Raw genomic sequence first — 18,725 nt, 5'->3', positions numbered from 1 at the left:
AAGTAGATCCAGAATAACTCTATTTACATCAGTAGAGTTAATCTGAATTTACACTGATAAAAATGAGAAGAGAATTTGACCCAGGGTGCTCAATATAGTCAGAGAAGTGACTTCCCTCTTTCTGCACCTTTCCCTGCTTTGTGGTGTTTAAAAAAAAAATTACCTAAATTATTCTGAGCCATGGAAACCATTATGGCAGCCAGAGCACAGATTCCCAAAATGACAATTAACAATATAGCCATGTCTGTACACGCAAATAGCGGATAGAGGAAGTGTCCTTTGCTCAGATAGTTCACAGATCTAACTGGAGAATTGAGTAAGGAATTATAATACAGTCAGAGCTGGAAAAACACTGAACTGAACCAGTTTTTGCAGTCTTTATGTTGTAGTATGTCAAAATGTGTGTTAGTTTCTATCTTATGATTTTCTGTTTGGCATCATGATAGCTGTATAGCAAGTTATCTTTATCAATTGCTATTATACACCATTTCTAAAATTTGAGAGCCAAATTGCTGTTGAAAGTGTTTTTTTGTCATTTATATGAACACAGTTATACAGTACAACTCCACGTATCTGATACTCATTCTGTGTATCTTTCTGAGAGAATAATATAAAACTTCACTCAAAATGTGGCTGTGCAACACATGTATAAGCTCCATAATATTAAACAGCTGAACTGCTTTAAATATTTGTTTTACCATCATACTTTCTGCAAATTTGCTGTGCCTCTAATATAAACCTAGTTTACTTTTCTGTCAATTTTCTCCTAAACTGTCTCCCATCAGGATGTAAAGTTGCAAACATATTATTTGATGATTGCTCAAAACAAATGCTGCGAAGCATAGAAAGATGTCAACCACACAAAATTGCTTCTGAAGAATTTTTCTTGTCTTTTTCTTATTTTTCTGTAAACCATTTCATAAGGGATCTAAAAGACTTTGCCCCTCCCACTCTTTTCCCCTCCAAATCTTGAAAATTTCTAACTTCAAAAGCAACAAAAATAATAGGTTGATCATCCTAAAAAGCCAAATCATGTCTTCTCATTCATATAGATATACAAATAAATCATGAAAAGGCAGTGGAAACATTAGGGAGGGGGAATGAGGTTTGATTCCTCGTATCATGGGTAAGGGGAATGGCATTCTAATCCTGGAGAACTCCTGTAGACCTTCAGGCATTTGTGAAGATCCAAGATATGCATAATGTGGCTCAATGCCTCCTCACCACTATGGTCATCGTCTTCAGCACTTAGCCGAATGGTCAGCTGTAGCAATTGTTTGCAATTTTGTCTGTTCCTGTGTAGCTGCAAGGGCTTGACAGGCCAAAAGTCCAACGTCAAAACAGACTTAATGCACCCATGCAATGGGGGTCTGCCGGTGGGCTGCCTCCATCCCTTGGTTAGTGGAATTTTATCTCGTATATTACAAGTCACTCAAAGAATGGTGTTTACCAGAACATCTTGGGGCATTCAGTTGGCATGTCCGAAAAGTGTAAGCTGCAGATAAAAGCCCCAGTAGTCTGTAGACCAGAGCAACCGTAAACCTCTGCATTATGAATGAAGTTGTTCCACTCTATGTCCAATAGACAATGTTGGCATTTTGTGTGGAAAAACCTCCAGCTTTGCCGAGTCTGAGAGGCATAGTGTCCATGTTTCGCAACCATACAGCAGTACAGAGAGGATACACATTGAATAGATCATGAACTTGGATGTCATGCTGAGATTATGTTGATTCCATATTCTATAGAGTGACTTTAGAACCCAAATAGCAAAAGCTGGAGACTGCTTCAACAGTTTCATTATTCAAAGAGATTGGAGTTGCAGATGGACCTGATCCTAGGTTTTACAGCTTTGTCTTTTGACCATGAAACATGAAGGCTGACCTTGGCTGACTTCTCCTCCATTTGCTGGAGTGCCTCACAAAATGAGTCGGGGCTCTGTACTAGAAAAACAACATCAGCAGTATAGTTAAGGTCTGAGAGTGAGAGATCTCAGACTTGGATAACGTAGGATAGAGTCTTGAAATAATTTGAAGTTCTCCTTCAAGTCATTGTTCACATACAGATTCCACTGTAGGTGCATATGTGCATAAGTGCACGGTGCACTTGAGTTCGAGACTTTTGCCAGTAGTACCAATGGGTAGTGTATGTAGCCCTACAATCTTTGTGCAGAGCTGAGGGTATAAAATGGGCCTGGTTACTGTCTCCCTTTCAGTTCCTTCTGACTGCTCATGTGAGAGTTTGGAGTTCTCTGTTGTTCTTGAACTTTGGCTTTCTTTACTGGCCAGCTTTTAAAAATAAACTGTACATAGTTTTCATAGCTGTAGTTCAGTTAGGTAGTTCACTCTTTGTTCTCTGGATGTTTTTCATCATGGAGAGATCCCTAGGATTTAAGCAGTGTGCCACTTGCAGGTCTGTAATACCTGTAATAGATAGTCAAGCTTGTTTCCCTGATATGTTTGGAGAGGGACATGTTAGGGACAAATATCCCATATGTACCTCTTTCCCAGCAAGAACAAAGAAGTCCGGAGAATTCCGCCTCAGTTTTCTCTTCTTGAGAAGGCAGTGTGTTGTTCTTCAGAACCTGACCCTGATCATCAGAGGAGAGTGAGTTCTTCTAGGTAAGATCCCATAGGAATCAAATTTAAGGTGAAAAACAGTTAGAGACAGTTGGCAGTTTTTCAAAGCAACATTATTAAGGGCACAAGAATAAATCATCCCACTGTATAGGAACTAAAGGAAGTATGCCAAGAAACTACCCCAACTTAGCCTTCCATGACCATGATCATCTTCCATGATCTGAAATTCATAAAAAGAAACTTTAAAAAGTGGAAACTAGGTCAAATTACAAAGGATGAATATAAACAAACACTAGCGTGTTGGAACAAAATTAGAAAGTCCAAAGCACAAAAGGAGATTAAACTAGCTAGAGATATAAAGGGCAACAAGAAAACATTCTACAAATACAGTAGAACCTCAGAGTTATGAACACCTCAGAAATGGAGGTTGTTCGTAACTCTGAAATGTTCACAACTCTGAACAAAGCATTATGGCTATTCTTTCAAAAGTTTACTACTGAACATTGACTTAATACAGTTTGAAACTTTACTGTGCAGAAGAAAAATGCTGCTTTCTCTTTTTTTTTAGTAGTTTACATTTAACTGAAACAGTACTTGCTTTTACAATATTTGCTTTTTTTTTTTCTGTCTTTTTTTTTTGTCTCCACAATCAGACAGCAGCATATTTCCGGTTCCAAATGAGATGTTTGACTGACTGGTCAGTTTGTAATTTTGGTGTTTGTAACTCTGAGGTTCTACTGTACATTAGAAGCAAGAGGAAGACCAAGGACAGGGTAGGCCCACTGCTCAATGAGTGGGTAAAGGCAATAACAGAAAATGTGGAAATGGCAGAAGTGCTGAGTGAGTTTTTTGTTTTTCAGATCATTTCTCCAGTTTGTCCAGATCATTTTGAATTTTAATTCTATCCTCCAAAGCACTTGCAACCCCTCCCAGCTTGGTACCATTATCTAAATCATTGATGAAGATATTGAACAGAACCAGACCCAGAACTGATCCCTGCAGGACCCCAGTCATTATGCCCTTTGAGCATGACTGTGAACCACTGATAACTACTCTCTGGGAACAATTTTCCAACCGGTTTTGCACTCACCTTATAGTAGCTCCATGTAGGTTGCATTTCCCTAGTTTGTTTTATGAGAAGGTCATGCAAGAGGGTATCAAAAATTCGATTAAAGTCAAGATATACCATGTCTACTGCTTCCCCTCTTTCCAGAAGGCTTGTTATCCTGTCAAAGAAAGCTTTCAGGTTGGTTTGATACAATTTGTTCTTGACAAATCCATGTTGACTGTTACTTGACCTTATCTTCTAGATGTTTGCAAATTCATTGTTTAATTATTTGCTCCAAATTCATTGCTTAATTATTTGCTCCATTATCTTTCTGGGTAGAGAAGTGAAGCTGACTGGTCAGTAATTCCCTGGATTGTCCTTATTTCCGTTTTTATAGATTGGCACTATATTTGCCCTTTTCCAGTCTTCGGGAATCTCTCCCGTCTTCCATGACTTTTCAAAAATAATAGGTAATGGATCAGATGTCTCCTGAGTCATCTCCTTGATATTCTAGGATGCATTGCCTCAGACGCTTGTGACTTGAAGACATCTAACTTGTCTAACAAAACTAGCTTCAATTCTAGCATTACTATCCAAGCAACAGCGTGCATTGCTGTCTGTTGTCTCACCTGCCGCCCACCAGAGCAGCTCCTCTGTTTCCTGAAGAGAGCTGCAACTCCTCTTGTTCAAATTTGAACATGGCCTATTCATCTTGCAAGGCCTTCTAGATTACCTTTCAAGTCACGTTCTACAGACACGGCTTAGTGTCCATCACTGTGTGCAGTGCAGAGATTGATCTACCCACCCTTGCCTTACTAGGTACTCTGGATTGCTCTGTGTTTCTAGATTCCCATCTGCAGTGAAGTTAGGAAGAAAGTCAGCATCTCTAGCCTCTATTGCTGTCAGGGAAGACCCCCTTCTGATCTATCAGCCGCCCCCAATGTTGAGACCAACTGAGGAAGAGAAACCCAGAAATGAAACTACAGAACTACCTCCCTACATTTCCTCATTTTCCTCTGAGACCATAACAGCAGAGTTCTCTCCTCCTCAAGACTTTAAGCTCTTTCAGGATCTTATTATCAGGGTGGCCATATCCCTGTGGGTGCAAGCAGAAGTTGTGCAGGGCAATCTGCATGATTTTTTAGACATTCTGAAGGCTCCAGCACCTGAAAGTGTTGCCCTTCCCATTTACAAAGCCCTTTTTAAAGCCAGCCACAGCACTTTGGCAGAGACCGGCTTCTGTACCACATACTGCCAAACATGTGGACGAGTGTTACCAGGTTCCTCAACAGGAATTTGACTACTTTTTCACCTATCCCAGAAGTTCTCAAACTGTGGTCCATGGACCACCAGTGGTCTGCAAGCTCCGTTCAGGTGATGCGTGAGTAGTTCCCTCTAAGGTGCACACCTGGGCGGCTGCACACAAGAGAATGAAGGGCCACCCATCTAACTAATGGAGCCATGCAGGTGTGTGCCTTAGGGGGTGGGGGGAATTTGGGATATGTAGAAATAGAGGTGACTTTCCCCAGCTCCAGGGCTGTGGCTGCCGGGGAGGGATGGCCTCCTTCCTAGCCTCAGCTCTTTGTCTGCTATGGCAGGGGAGAGACCCCCTTCCTTCCTAGCCCAGCTTGGGGGCTGCTGCAGCAGGGGAGAGAGGGAGAGACCCCATTCCTTTCCAGCCCCAGCTTGGGGGCTGCTGCGGTAGGGGAGAGAGGGCACATCCATCGCATTAGAAAGGTAAGACTACTGATATTAAAATATGAGTTGTGTGCTTTTATTTGTAGAACAAAAAATTTTTTTTTTAATATATAACACTTTTATCCAAAGAGCTTTACAATAGTTAGCTAACGGTACAAACAACATTTGGAATGATCATTAAGTGGTCCACTGACACCTTCATCAATTTTCAAGTGATCCTCGGGTGGGAAAAAAATTTGAGAACCACTGACCTATTGTATTTCAGACTCTGGTAGTCATTGCAGCTAATAAATCCTGTATGGAAGAAAAGCCTGTACCATTGCAAGTCTTCAACTGAGGGTATCAAATTACTAGGCTTTGCCTTCCAAATACATGTTTATTAATTGGTCATCAATAGCGAAATTTGCAGACAAATTGTTTGAAGAGTACAAGAGGCCATTCATGGCAATAATATCTGAAAGACGTCTCAGAGCCTGCACTTCCCTTCAAGAAGCCATTGATGCACCAGACACTGCTTTGCATTCCATGGCTACAACTATTTCTATCAAAGACCTTTTGTTTGAAGGTTCTAAGTTGTTTTCCCTCCAAAAAGTCCTTATGATACCATGTGCATGTTAAAAAATTCTTGAGCAACTCTGCTCTCTGAGAGTTTACACTCTAATAATGAAATGGAAACAGTTTAAACTGAATCTCATTATATGTTCTCATTTTATCAGCAAAGAGCCCAGGATGTCCCTAGAGGGAGATCTAAGCCTCCTTGACATAGGTGTTTAGCTTCATCGATTGCAGATCCATGTCACCAGCTACTAAGCAATCGTTTTGACGTTTTCATTGAGGACAACACACCCACAACCCATTTCACATGGGATCTGAACTTGGTTTTGTCAACATCATCTTTGCTGCTTCTGTCAGTTTTTGGTAGCAATTACTTCTGCTAGGAGAGTGTCTGAACTTCAGGTACTTCTAGCTGACCCATGTTTCCCAGTCTTTCACAAAGAAAAGGTCTCTCTTGAGTCACACCATGAGTTTATTTTCTGCATTCCACATCAGTCAAACCATGCCTCTTCCAATGCTTTTTCTGAACCTCACTCCAACTCAGAGGAAAGCTTTATACTTTGGATATCCAAATGGCTGTATCCTGTTATCTAGACTTCATTTTTTAGGTCATCTCCTAGACTTATGTAGCCTATACTGAGGGGATTAAAGGGCAACCTGGAACAGCTCAGCATATATATCCCACTGGATTTCTGACTATATTAAAGTTCTGTTAACGATTTAGCTAAGGTAAAACCAAAACAGAGATTGGTTAATGTTTTTGTAAAACAGATTATATTACAGTATGTTTTACATACATTTTGATTTTCATGTAAATCTCATACCCACCTTTTCAGTATGGTAAATGCCGTGCTCACAGCTAAGTATAAACATTTTTAAAAAATGTGTGATTAGTCTGCTAATTATGACAGTGCAGAAATGTCCAAAATGCCACATACTTGCTACTTCATTACCAGAAAAACCCAAAAAGCAAACCAATGAGCCCCCAAATTAACAACTCCAGTTGGTTTCCCACAAGAGAATGGCGGGTTTAGAAATATCAAAACTATCTATTATTGTAACACTACAAGTGAAATAGTTAAGATGAGTAAAATAAAAACAATATATTGGAGAACAAACTATTCTTCAAATATATTTTGTATTGAAAATCTAGTAAAATGTACATTAAACATGCTTATTTTCCTTAAAAATATGTAGTGTTTATCTTTGTACCATATTCCAAATGGTTGTTCTTTTAAAACCATGGTAATTTGCTACAGTCAAACCCCAGAGTTACGAACTGACCAATGAACCACACACCTCATTTGAAACCCAAAGTTTGCAATCAGGCAGCTGCAGAGACCAAATAAATAAAAAAATAAATAAAAAGAAGCAGCAGCAGCAAATATAGTACAGTACTGTGTTAAATGTAAACTACTAAAAAAAAAAGGAAAACTTTAAAAAAGTTTTGACAAGGTAAGGAAACTGTTTCTGTACTTGTTTCATTTAAATTAAGATGGGTAAAAGCACCATTTTTCTTCTGCATAGTAAAGTTTCAAAACTGTATTAAGTCAATGTTCAGTTGTAAACTTTTGAAAGAGCTATCATAAAATTTTGTTACAAACATTTCAGAGTTACGAACAACCTCCACTCAGTATACAGTATTGAAAGTTTATGAAATTAAGAGAGAATTGATTCTTATCAGTTACAGAATGGTCCTGTTAGGTTTTATTTTTACTTGTTTTACTGCTGTTATTTTGCATAATGACCTACTATTTTTGTAAAGAGGTCAAGCCTAAAAGTATACTTTACTCACTTTGTTAAATTAATGAACAAGGGATAGAATAAAAGGCTATTAACATGTTTATTTGATCCATGTTGTGTTCTAGTATCAGTCTATAGTTTACAAATCAAGGACTGTTTGTTTCTTTGACAGGTCAGGGTCTTATGAAACTTCAACTAATATGTGTTTAAAGAACAGGTGTTTTAAAGGGGGTAAATAACATTAACCTAATATGGTTGATTTCCTATTAAGTAAATTGCATCTTAGATTGTTTGCAATGAAAAAATGCCAGATATTGTCCCAAGCAGCTGTTAAAAATGTGTGAATTAAGAAATGTGACACACTCTCTTTCAACTTGCCATTTGTTTTGTCTCTCATTTGTACTACAGCTGCTGCAGATGACAGATGTTACAAATATGCAGACTGTGCCAGTTGTACCGCTAATACAAATGGTTGCCAGTGGTGTGATGACAAGAAGTGCATTTCAGCAAACAGTAACTGCAGTATGGTGAGTATTTGAGTCTATGGATATATACTTAACATTGCTTCTGTATAAACATTAGTTTACCATTTAACAGCATTGAATAAAATGTTATATTATACATAAAATATTTGAAAATATGGGAAAACCACTTCTTCATACATAGTAAAGAGAGTTAATGCAAAGGAAAAACATCTGAAAATTTAAACTTTCTGTTACTTATTTTTGACTTCTCCCCATCCTTCAACTAAGGAACTTTCTAAGTTATCCTACACCCTACCAGGTAATTTAAGTTCTTAGTCTGCTAACATATAAAAAAGCGAACATATGGCAGCATTGGCTGGGATTTTTAAAGGAATCTATGGGAGATAGGCATCCAAGGACAGGGTAGGCCCATTATTCTCAAATGAGTGGGGAAAGACAATAACAGAAAATATGGAAATGGTGGAAGTGCTAAGTGACTTTTTTGTTTCAGTTTTCACCAAAAAGTTTAGCAAAGATTGGACATCTAACATAGGATTAAAATTCAAAATGATTTGGACAAACTGGAGAAATGTTCTGGAGTAAATAGGATGTAATTCAGTAAGGACAAATGGAGAGTACTCTACTTAGAAAGGAATAATCTGCTGCACACATACAAAATGGGAAATGACTGCCCAAAGAGTACTGTGGAAAAATATCTGGGGGTCATAGTGGATCACAAGCTAAATATGAATCAACACTGTTGCCAAAAAAGCAAACATCATTCTGGGATGTCTTAGCAGGGGTGTTGTAAGCAAGACAGAAGTAGTAATAATTCCACTCTACTCCACACTGATTGGGCCTCAATGGGAGTATTGTGTCCAGTTCTGGGTGCCACATTTCAGGAAAGATGTGGACAAATTGGAGAAAGTCCAGAGAAAAGCAACAAAAATTATTAAAGGTCTAGAAAATATGACCTATGAGGGAAGATTGGGGAAAAAAAGCGGGGGTTTGTTTAGTTTGGAGAAGAGAAGACTGAGAGGGCACATGGTAACAGTTTTCAAGTACATAAAAAGGTTGTTACAAGGAAGAGGGAGAAAAATTGGTTTTAGTTAACCTCTGAGGGCTGGACAAGAAGCTTAAATTGCAGTGAGGGCGGTTTAGGTTGGACATTAGGAAAAACTTCTGTCAGGGTAGATAAGCATTGGAACAAATTGCCTAGGGAGGTTGTGGAATGTCCATCTTTGGAGATTAAGTGTAAGTTAGACAAACACCTACTAGGGATGGTCTAGATAATACTTTGGCCTGCCATTAGTGCAGGGGACTGGATTAGATGACCTCTCGAGGTCCCTTCCAGTCCTACAATTCTATGATTTAACTCCTCTTGAATTTCAATGAGAGATAGGTCCCTAAGTCCCCAGGCTTCACTGAAATCTCAACAGGTATTGTCAGATCAACAGCATCATCCACGAGGCTTAGTACTCATTACTTATTCTTTACAATGGAAACCGTACACGATCATGTTACAAGACAATATAACATGGAGCTGTTTACAAAATTGAGAAGTTTTGACAGTTCCCACTAGAATAATGACTCAGAAAATAATAGTTATAATATTTAGAACTTTCATAGTGCTTTCAATGGATCGCAAAGTGTTTTTCAAAGGTGGTAAGTATGATTACTACCATTTTACAGATGGGGAAACTGAGGCAATGAAGTTATGTGCGTTGCCTACGGTCATGTAGTGAGTCCGTGACAATTCTTGAAACAGAACTCATGTCTCCTGATTCTCAGTCTGGTGCCCTAACTGAATCTATTAATCTATCTAATTTCTTATATGGCACCCATATGAAGCATCAGACGTACTGCAAGGTTACCGCTAAAACAGATGTAAAATTCCATAAACTCACCACACTGTAGCATTTTACTGACCATCAAAGAATTAGCCCATAGGAATAAAGAGCAATAGTATTTGAAATTGCAACATATTGTGGAATCTACAATATATAGGGATCACCCTCACCACTATTTCGGGAAGGTTACTGATGAACATGTTGATGAATATTAATATCTAATATAAATTTACAATGGTCTCCTGAGTGCTGTTATTTTCATGAGCTCTTATTTCTTATGCTTCTTTCCTTCCTTGATTGCACATTTCCTGTAAAATAGAAATACTGAAACAGGGGAAAAAAGAGAAAACATTGACTCATGCTGTGTTTTGAATTTCACTGCAGTTTGAGTCTCCATCTACCTGTTACTTCACTGCACAAACACCAGTGACAGCAAAATGCAAGCTAGGTTATTAGTAAATTTTGAGCAGGTTTTAAATGTGTGAATTATGATTGACTTACTCATGGTGTCAGTGTCATTCAGCAGTACTTGGATGATATGCCAGGCACTTAAATGCACAGCAGAACTCAGAGGACGTTTATTTAGTTTCCCTGAGATAAATTCACTTGCAATCTCGATAAAAGATTTTTCCTTAAAAACAAAACCAAAAATTACAAAAGCTCTCTTGGATGTTTAAAAGAATTGCTGTGAAAGAACATAGGAAAGCCTATTGGATTTCACAAGGATAGTTCTCAAAGGTCTGAAGGTATAAACAGCCTATGAGAAATGGAGACGGGGGCGAGAATAAAGCAAAAATATGTAGATTTGTTTAAGGCTTGCATGAAAAGATAGACAATAATGATGATGATGATAATTTGTACTTTTCATCTTTAGATTTCAAAGCACTTTACAAAAGTGGGTAGCATACCCATATTCTGTAAATTGGGAAACTAAGAAACCAAGAAGTTGAGTTTCCCAAGGTCACGCAGCAACTCAGTGGCAGAACTGTGAATTAAAGCTAAACCTCCACAATGCTAGCTTGGTGTTTTAGCAAGTAGGCAGTGCTACCTCCAGTGGTAGCCAATAGTAACTTTCAGGTCATTTATCTGGCACTACCTGAGCTCACAAAGGCCCTCTCCATTGGTACTGTGCAACTGTTTGGCATGGTAGAGCTAAATCTTTTCTGGATCTTATTCTGTACTGTATAAGCCATTATGAGTTCCTGTTTCAAGGTCAGAGTTTTGATTTTTTTTCTCTGAGGCACAATGTAGAGTAAGAAATTGACTCTACCAATTCATACCATCTAAAACCCAGGTCAGTTTGTTGTCAATAAAGCAGAATTCTATTGAAAAGAGAGAAAATCACAATATAAAAAGTAAATATTGTTCAGTTTTAGGCTTCTATTGCTAAAATATAGATATTGGGATGATAAACTGGACTTTCAAATACTGATCCTACTGGGTTTTGTGGCTCAGAGATTGTTCAATGTCACAGAAAAGCAGTTTCACAAACCCTAGGGTGGACTTTTTGTTAGCAAACTTCACTTCTTGTTTATTGAAAATAAGTTTTTATTTCTCTCCATTGCTCACCTTCACCATATATCTAAGTACTCCATATATTTTAGGATCAGAATGAGTTTATTAAAAAAATCAGTCTTGCTTTGAGATACAACTAACTGACCCAAATAGCTGGTCAAGAAAAACAAATACAACTAATTCCATAAGACTTCTTATTTACAAATAGACAGTTTGGTACTTCCTAGTATCAGCCATTTTAGAGTAATCACTGAATTGTTTCTACACAAGAAAATATGGGTAAGTATTGAGACTTAGGAAGAAATGAAGATTTTTTTCATTTGTAGTGTTGATAAAAAGAAGAGGAATGGTTAAAAAAAACAACAAAAGCCTTTGAACTATACTAATCAGCAGGTCCAGAGTATATATGTGTCTGTATCTTAATAGAATTAGTTAACAAACACACTGAACCACTATCAATTATTTTTGATAAGTCATTGACAACAGGGAAGGCAGTGGGTAATTGGAATAAAAAAGCAAATTTGATCTCAATAGTGTAAAATGGGGGAAAAAACAATCTTTGTGGTTACTGTCTGGTAAATTCTGGTTTTGGCTTCTATTAAAATAATGGAACCAAATATTAAAAGAAATTATCTGTGAGTGGAAAGGAAGAGAACCATGAAAAGTAATGATGATTACTTCGTAAAGTAATTCACTTTATTTGAATGATTTACAAAGTTAAGGGCTGAAATGTGATACTAAAGTAATATCTCTGGGGCCAAACTGTGCATGATACCTTGGTGGATAGGATGTAAGATGCCGCCCCCATTCCCTGGTATCCTTCTACATCAACTTGGGCACATTGTGTCTTTTTACTCAGGCTATGTCTTCACTGCATGCTAACCATGGGTGTGCAATTGCAGGTTAGTCAATGAACAGTTGCCTAACCCACTACTGTGCAAGTACATTGTTGATATCAGCATGCTGCTGTCACGCCCCATGTCTGCAAGGGCGCTATATGTAACCATGAGTAGCAGTAAAGCTATCTGGACATGGATCCCATAATTCATAGTGTCAAAGCTCACTGTGCCACTCTATATTTACAGTCACAGAGTGCCCTGGGGAGACTTGTCTGCCCACTCAGGGAGTTGTGGGAGGAAATGGTGTAGGACTGGAAAATTCATTTCCTGGCAGAACACAGGCTGGTGTGATGTGCTGTTATGGGCTGAAAATATGGATTCTGCTCACACTAATAAATGTAGCTGACAGATGCTGGTTTTTATGGGGGCAATGAAACCATGGTGGGTGTTTCAGAGGTGACCTCCATCCTGAAGAAGACAGAGGCAGTGGTTTGTATTTACAATCAGAAGCACAACAGCAACAACAGAATGGGACCATGTGGATATGGAGGCATGGACTGAGCTGATGCTATTTTTCATGATAGTCTGCCCCGCCCCCCACACCCCTCCTGTATGCAGACTGGATCAGGACCACAAGCACAGAGTGGTGGTTCTTCACTATGGTGGAAACATGGGATGACCAGCCATGGGCCCAGAATTTTCACATGAGAGAACCACATTCCTGGAGCTTCTGAGGAATGTGACCCAGACTTTTAGTGATAGACCACCCAGATAAGAGAGGCAATAATGGTCCAGAAGTGTGTTGCTATCACCTTGTGGAAGTTGTCATTTCGAGTTGGCAAATCAATGGCTGGCACAGCATTCAAGGAGGATTACTAGGCAATTAATGCTGTGCTCGCTCTAGAGGTTGTGAAAATTGAAAATATCTCTGAAATAATTGCTGGTTTGCACTCATGGAGTTCCTGAGCTGTTTTGGTGCTATTGATACCAGACACATACATATCCTGTGCTTGCTATCTGAAGCAAGCAAGGACATTACTATTCCATTGTTATGCAGGCACTTGTGAATTACTGTAGCATACTCATGGAAACCTACACTGGATGCACAGGTAGGGTGCATGATTCTAGGGTGTTCCAGAGGTCTGGCCTGTTTCAGCATGTACAAACTTATAAATCGTTCCCCTGTAACAGCACAGTCATCAGTAGGGTGTCTGTACCAACTGTGATTTTAGGTGACCCAGCTTCTCCTCTGCTCCCCTGATATATGAAGGTTTATCAGTACCTGCACCAACCAGCCAAGAGGCAGCTTAAATACATGTTGAGCAGGTGCAGGATGATGGTGGAATGTGCTTTTGGCCAGCTGAAAGCAACATGGCACCATTAAAACTCATTTGGACGGTAGTATGTTTAATGCCATACATGTGATTGGGTATGTTGTGTGCTTCATAATATATGTAAGTATAACCGGGAATACTTTGGGATGGAATGGGTTGCCGATAATAATTCTTTGGGGTCTGTTTACAGACAACCACAAATGCACTTACTAATGGGGTAGGTTCTGTTACAGAAAAGTCTGTAAGTGATGACTTGTGCAGTTGCATTCTTGAGCTACACATTAATACACTGAGGCTGATTAATGAGATTATATGGCACATTGTGCTCTTGTCTTGTATTGAAATGTAGTATTTATACATGAATTAAAAAAAATCCTTTTCTTTTTCATTTATTGAAGTTGATTGATAAAAATGTGGGAAGACCAGCTACGCTAACATGATTACAAATGTATACAAATATAAGACAACATAAAACCTTGTCACAGATAAGAAAACTGCACTTCATTGGGGTATCTGTTCTCTTTCCCTCCATTGGAGCAGGTGTAGAGAGCTACCCGCCCTGCTCACGCCATTCCTCATCCCTCTGTCGCTCACTCTCCCCCACCCTTACTCACTTTCACCAGGTTGGGGCAGGGGTTGGGGTATGGGCTCTGGGCTGGGGCCGAGGTGTTCGGAGTGTGGGAGAGGGTGCGAGGTGAGGGAGTTTGGGTGCAGGAGGAGGATCCAGGCTAGGGCAGAGTGTTGGTGCAGGAGGAAGTATGAGGTGCTGGTTCTGGGAGGGGGCTCAGGGTGGGGGCAGGGGATTGGGGTGCAGGGGGGGTATGGGGTGCTGGCCCCAGGAGGGGTCTCAGGGCTGGAGTTGGGATGTGGGCTCCCGTTGGGGGGTGCTTACCTCAGGCAGCTCCCAGGCGGCGATGTAGTGGAACTAAGGCAGGCTCCCTGCCTGCCCTGGCCCCATGCTGCTTCCGGAAGCGGCCAGCACATCCCTGTGGCCCCTGGGCAGGGGACACATGGCTCTGCGTGCTGCTTCTCTCTGCAAGCACCACCCCCATAACTCCCATTGGCCAGGAATGGAGCTGCAGACTGGAGCAGTGCACGGAGACCCTCTGCCTCCCTCCAGGGGCTGCGCTGCCTCAAGGATGTGCTGGCCACTTCCAGGAGTAGTGCAGGGCCAGGGTAGGCAGGGAGCCAAATGTCTCTTTTACCTGTAAAGGTTTAACAAACTGTGAACCTGCAACAGCTGACCAGAGGACCAATCAGGAGACAAGATACTTTCAAATCTCGGTGGAGGGAAGCCTTTGTTTGTGTTTTTTGGGTTTTGCTTTGTTCTCTCTGGGTCCTGAAAAGGGACCAGACGTGTAACCAGATTTCTTGCCAATCTCCCTGCTACAGTCTCTTATATATTCAAAATAGTGAGTATTAAGTAGAAAAGGCGGTTACAGTCTTTTGATTGTTTTCTGTATTTGCAAATGTGTATTTTGCTGGAAGTATTTTAAATTGTATTTTTGCTGGGGGGAGGCTTCTCTCTAGTTTCTACAAGCTGAAAGACCCTGTAACTTTTACCATCTAAATTACAGAGACAACTTTTACTTTTTTTCTTTCTTCTTATTAAAAGTTTTGCTTTTTAAGACCTGTTTGATTTTTTCCCCTTGTTGAGGCTCAAGGGCATTGATTCTGTACTCATCAGGGAATTGGTGGGAGAAGGGAAGGAGGAGTGGGGGAGGAAAGGTGAATTTCCTCTGTGTTTTAGATTCACAGAGCTTGAATCTGTCTCTCTCTCCAGGATAGCCCAGGGAGGGAAAGCCTGGGAGGGGGAGAGAAGGGGGAGAAAAAAACCTGATTTCTCTGTGTTATGATTCAAGGAGTTTGAATCATGGTGATCTCCTAGTGTACCCAGGTCGGGAAAGATCTGGGAGGAAGAAAGGAGGGGAAATGGTTTATTCCCCTTTGTTGTGAGACTCAAGGAATTTGGGTCTTGGGGTCCCCAGGGAAGGTTTTTGGGGGGACCAGAGTGCCCCAAAACACTATATTTTTGGGTGGTGGCAGCTTATCAGATCTAAGCTGGTAATTAAGCTTAGAGGAATTCATGCTGGTACCCCATCTTTTGGACTCTAAGGTTCAGATTGGGGAATTATACCATGACAGCACCGCTGGAGTTTTAGCGTCTGGAGATCACAATCGACTGAAAGTCTCCAAGTTTGACCAGTCATTCGAGATCCACTGATTGGTGACCACTGATCTAGTCTGACCTCTTACATAGAACAGACCATAGGATAGCCCCAAAATAGTTCCTATAGCACAGGGGTGGGCAAACTTTTTAGCCTGAGGGCCTTATCAGGTTTCGTAAATTGTATGGAGGGCCGGTTAGGGGAGGGGCTCGTGGCCCGACCCCCACCTCCTATCTGCCCCCCCCCGGGACTTCTGCCCCATTCAACTTCCCTGTTCCCTGACGGGCGCTCTGAGATCCCATCGCATCCACCCAGCCATGCTCCCTGTCCCCCATCCATCCTCTCCTCTCAGTCTTGATGCCCCCCCGGTACCCTTGCCCCATCCAACCACCCCTTCTCCTTGTCCCCTGACTGCCCCCAGAACCCCTGCCTCTGATTGCCCCCCCCGGGACCACTGCCCCCATTCAACCCCATTTCCCCCCAACAACAATCCACACTCCTACCCCTTTACCACCACCCCAAACTCCCCTGCCCTCTATCCAAGTCTCCCTGCTCCCTGCACCTTACCGTGCTGGAGCCGGGCCACACCGCTGCCGCCATCACACAGCACAAAGACTGAGTCAGGCCGGGCTCTGCAGCTGCACTGTCCCAGGAGCTCACAACCCCACCGCCCAGAGCATTGCGCCAGCGGTGGGGCAAGATGATGCTGCGGGGGAGAGGGGACAGCAGGGGAGGGGCTGGGGGCTAGTCTTCCGGTCCAGGAGCTTGGGGGCTGGGCAGGACGGTCCCGTGGGCCAGATGTGGTCCACAGGCCATAGTTTGCCCACCTCTGCTATAGCATATATTTTAGAAAAAAGTCCAATCTTGATTTAAAAGTTGTCAGTGATGGAGAATTCACCATGACCCTTGGTAAATTGTTCCGATGATTAATTACTCTTACCATTAAAAATTTGTCTTATTTCTAGTCTGAATTTGTTTAGCTTCAACTTCTAGCCATTGGATTTTGTTATACCTTTCTCTGCTAGGATGAAGGCCCCATCATTAAATATTTGTTCTCCATGTGGATACTTATAGACTGTAGTCAAGTCCCCTTAACCTTCTATTTGTAAAGATAAGTAGATTGAGCTCCTTTAATTTATTACTATAATGCGTGTTTTCTAATTCTGTAATCATTCTTGTGGCTCTTCTCTGAGCTCTCTTCAATTTATCAACATCCTTCTTGAATTCTGAGTATCAGAACTGGACACAGTATTCCAGCAGCGGTCCACACCAGTGTCAGACAAACAGGTAAAATAACCTCTGCTCATACTTGAGAGTCCCCCGCTTTATTCATTCAAAGGTCACATAAACAATCTTGGCCACAGCATCACATTGGGAACTCAAGTTCATCTGATTATCCACCACTTCCCCCAACTCTTTTTGAGATTCACTCCTTCCCAGGAAAGAGTGTCCCCCTCTTGTAAGTGTGGCCTTCATTCTTAGTTCCCCGATTTATATACGTATATTTAGCTGTATTAAAATACATTTGGTTTGCTTGCACCCACTATATCACGCAATTTAGACCACTCTGAATCAGTGACTTGTCCTCTTCATTCTTTATCACTCCCCGAATTTTTTGTCATCTGTAAACTTTATCAGTGATGATTTTATATTTTTCTTCCAAGTCATTTATAGCATAGGGCCAAGAACTGATCCCAGCGGGACCCCACAGGAAAGAAACTCACTTGATGTTTTACATGGCCGTCCTGGTGAATGTCATTGGCACAAATGGTGTCTACTTCTGGTACGAAGCCACCTCTGCACCATCTCCACAGACGTCTCATGGCACAGGGAGTCAGGTTGAGTCAGGGATAGGAGGATAAGTGGCTGGGACATTCCTTAAAGGCTGAGCTAACAGACTTCAGTAAAGCACAAAATAAATTAAAATGCTCTTGGATTTGAGCACCCTCAAGTGAACTGAAGATTAATGGAGACCATGAAGAAAGGGTGATGATAAACATCAGTATATCAAGTTGAGGGACAGGGATAACTAGTGCTTGCGTTAGTGGTAAGTGTAACCCTTGCTTGAAATAACACATTAACTGTGATCTGAAGGAAAAGAGAATCATCCACCTAGTTAAACATCAAGGATGGGGAAATATTGTTTATTTGAGATGGCTCAAGGAAATATAAATAGATTTAGAATTGTCAGTCTGAGGAAAGGGAAATTTAGCTGAAATAATCTCAAATAGTGAGATTTATTAGACTGAAGAATACTGTAGTCACCCAAGGGAAATGGTGGAAGTCCTATTGCTCTGAATAATTTAGAAATATCCTGGATAAATCTGTCGAAGAATATATTATTATCCAGAACAATCCTGCAGTAAAAGGAGAATGAACTAGGTGATTTCATAGGCCTTTTCCATGGCTAATTTCTGAAATTCTGAGATAAAACAGAATTAGGGCCCTGATCTTGCAATGGATGACACACGTGGGTACAGAAGTATCAATAGCAGGATTGGAACCTAAGAATGAAACTAAATCAGACATAAGTGAGGAAATGAAAATGTCAGTTTATTTATACCCTTGTGCATAAATATTACACATGTCCCACAGCAGTGTGTGAACTTGAGTAACAGATGTGCTGTCATAAATCTGAATGTCATTGGTTTTGTTAGCTCAGATTATAATTTACTAGGTTTATATGAATTACCTATTGGATGTACATTTACACTGAGCTAATGAGATTTTCAGGGAAGCAATGTGTAAATTGGATTTAAGGGAAATAAGGATTCGGAATAATGGAATGCAATATAGAGTACATTATAATAAAATAGTCACTAGAGTTTGAATTTCCTCTTAAAGATTCTTAAATAGCCTTGGGTTATCTGTGTTCAGTAGACTATACTATTAAATAATAATGGTACAAATACCCTAGATTCTTCAGAAAACTCTG

The 18,725-nt window shown here is 40.6% G+C and overlaps 1 protein-coding gene across 5 annotated transcripts in view; it reads left to right on the top strand.

Moving 5' to 3' along the window:
- ATRNL1 (attractin like 1) overlaps window positions 1–18,725 on the top strand; it is a 1,010,697-nt gene that overhangs the window by 274,367 nt on the left and 717,605 nt on the right. For all 5 annotated transcript variants that reach the window (XM_050958929.1, XM_050958927.1, XM_050958928.1 and 2 more), the window contains exon 13: window positions 8,029–8,147. In XM_050958929.1, coding sequence (XP_050814886.1) covers window positions 8,029–8,147 — 119 coding nt within the window. The remainder of the gene's footprint in view (window positions 1–8,028; window positions 8,148–18,725) is intronic.

Source organism: Gopherus flavomarginatus, chromosome 6 (genome assembly GCF_025201925.1).
Source record: "Gopherus flavomarginatus isolate rGopFla2 chromosome 6, rGopFla2.mat.asm, whole genome shotgun sequence".
Taxonomy (NCBI): domain Eukaryota; kingdom Metazoa; phylum Chordata; order Testudines; family Testudinidae; genus Gopherus; species Gopherus flavomarginatus.
The sequence above is the reverse complement of the archived record's forward strand: the minus strand, read 5'-3'. Positions and strand labels throughout refer to the sequence as shown.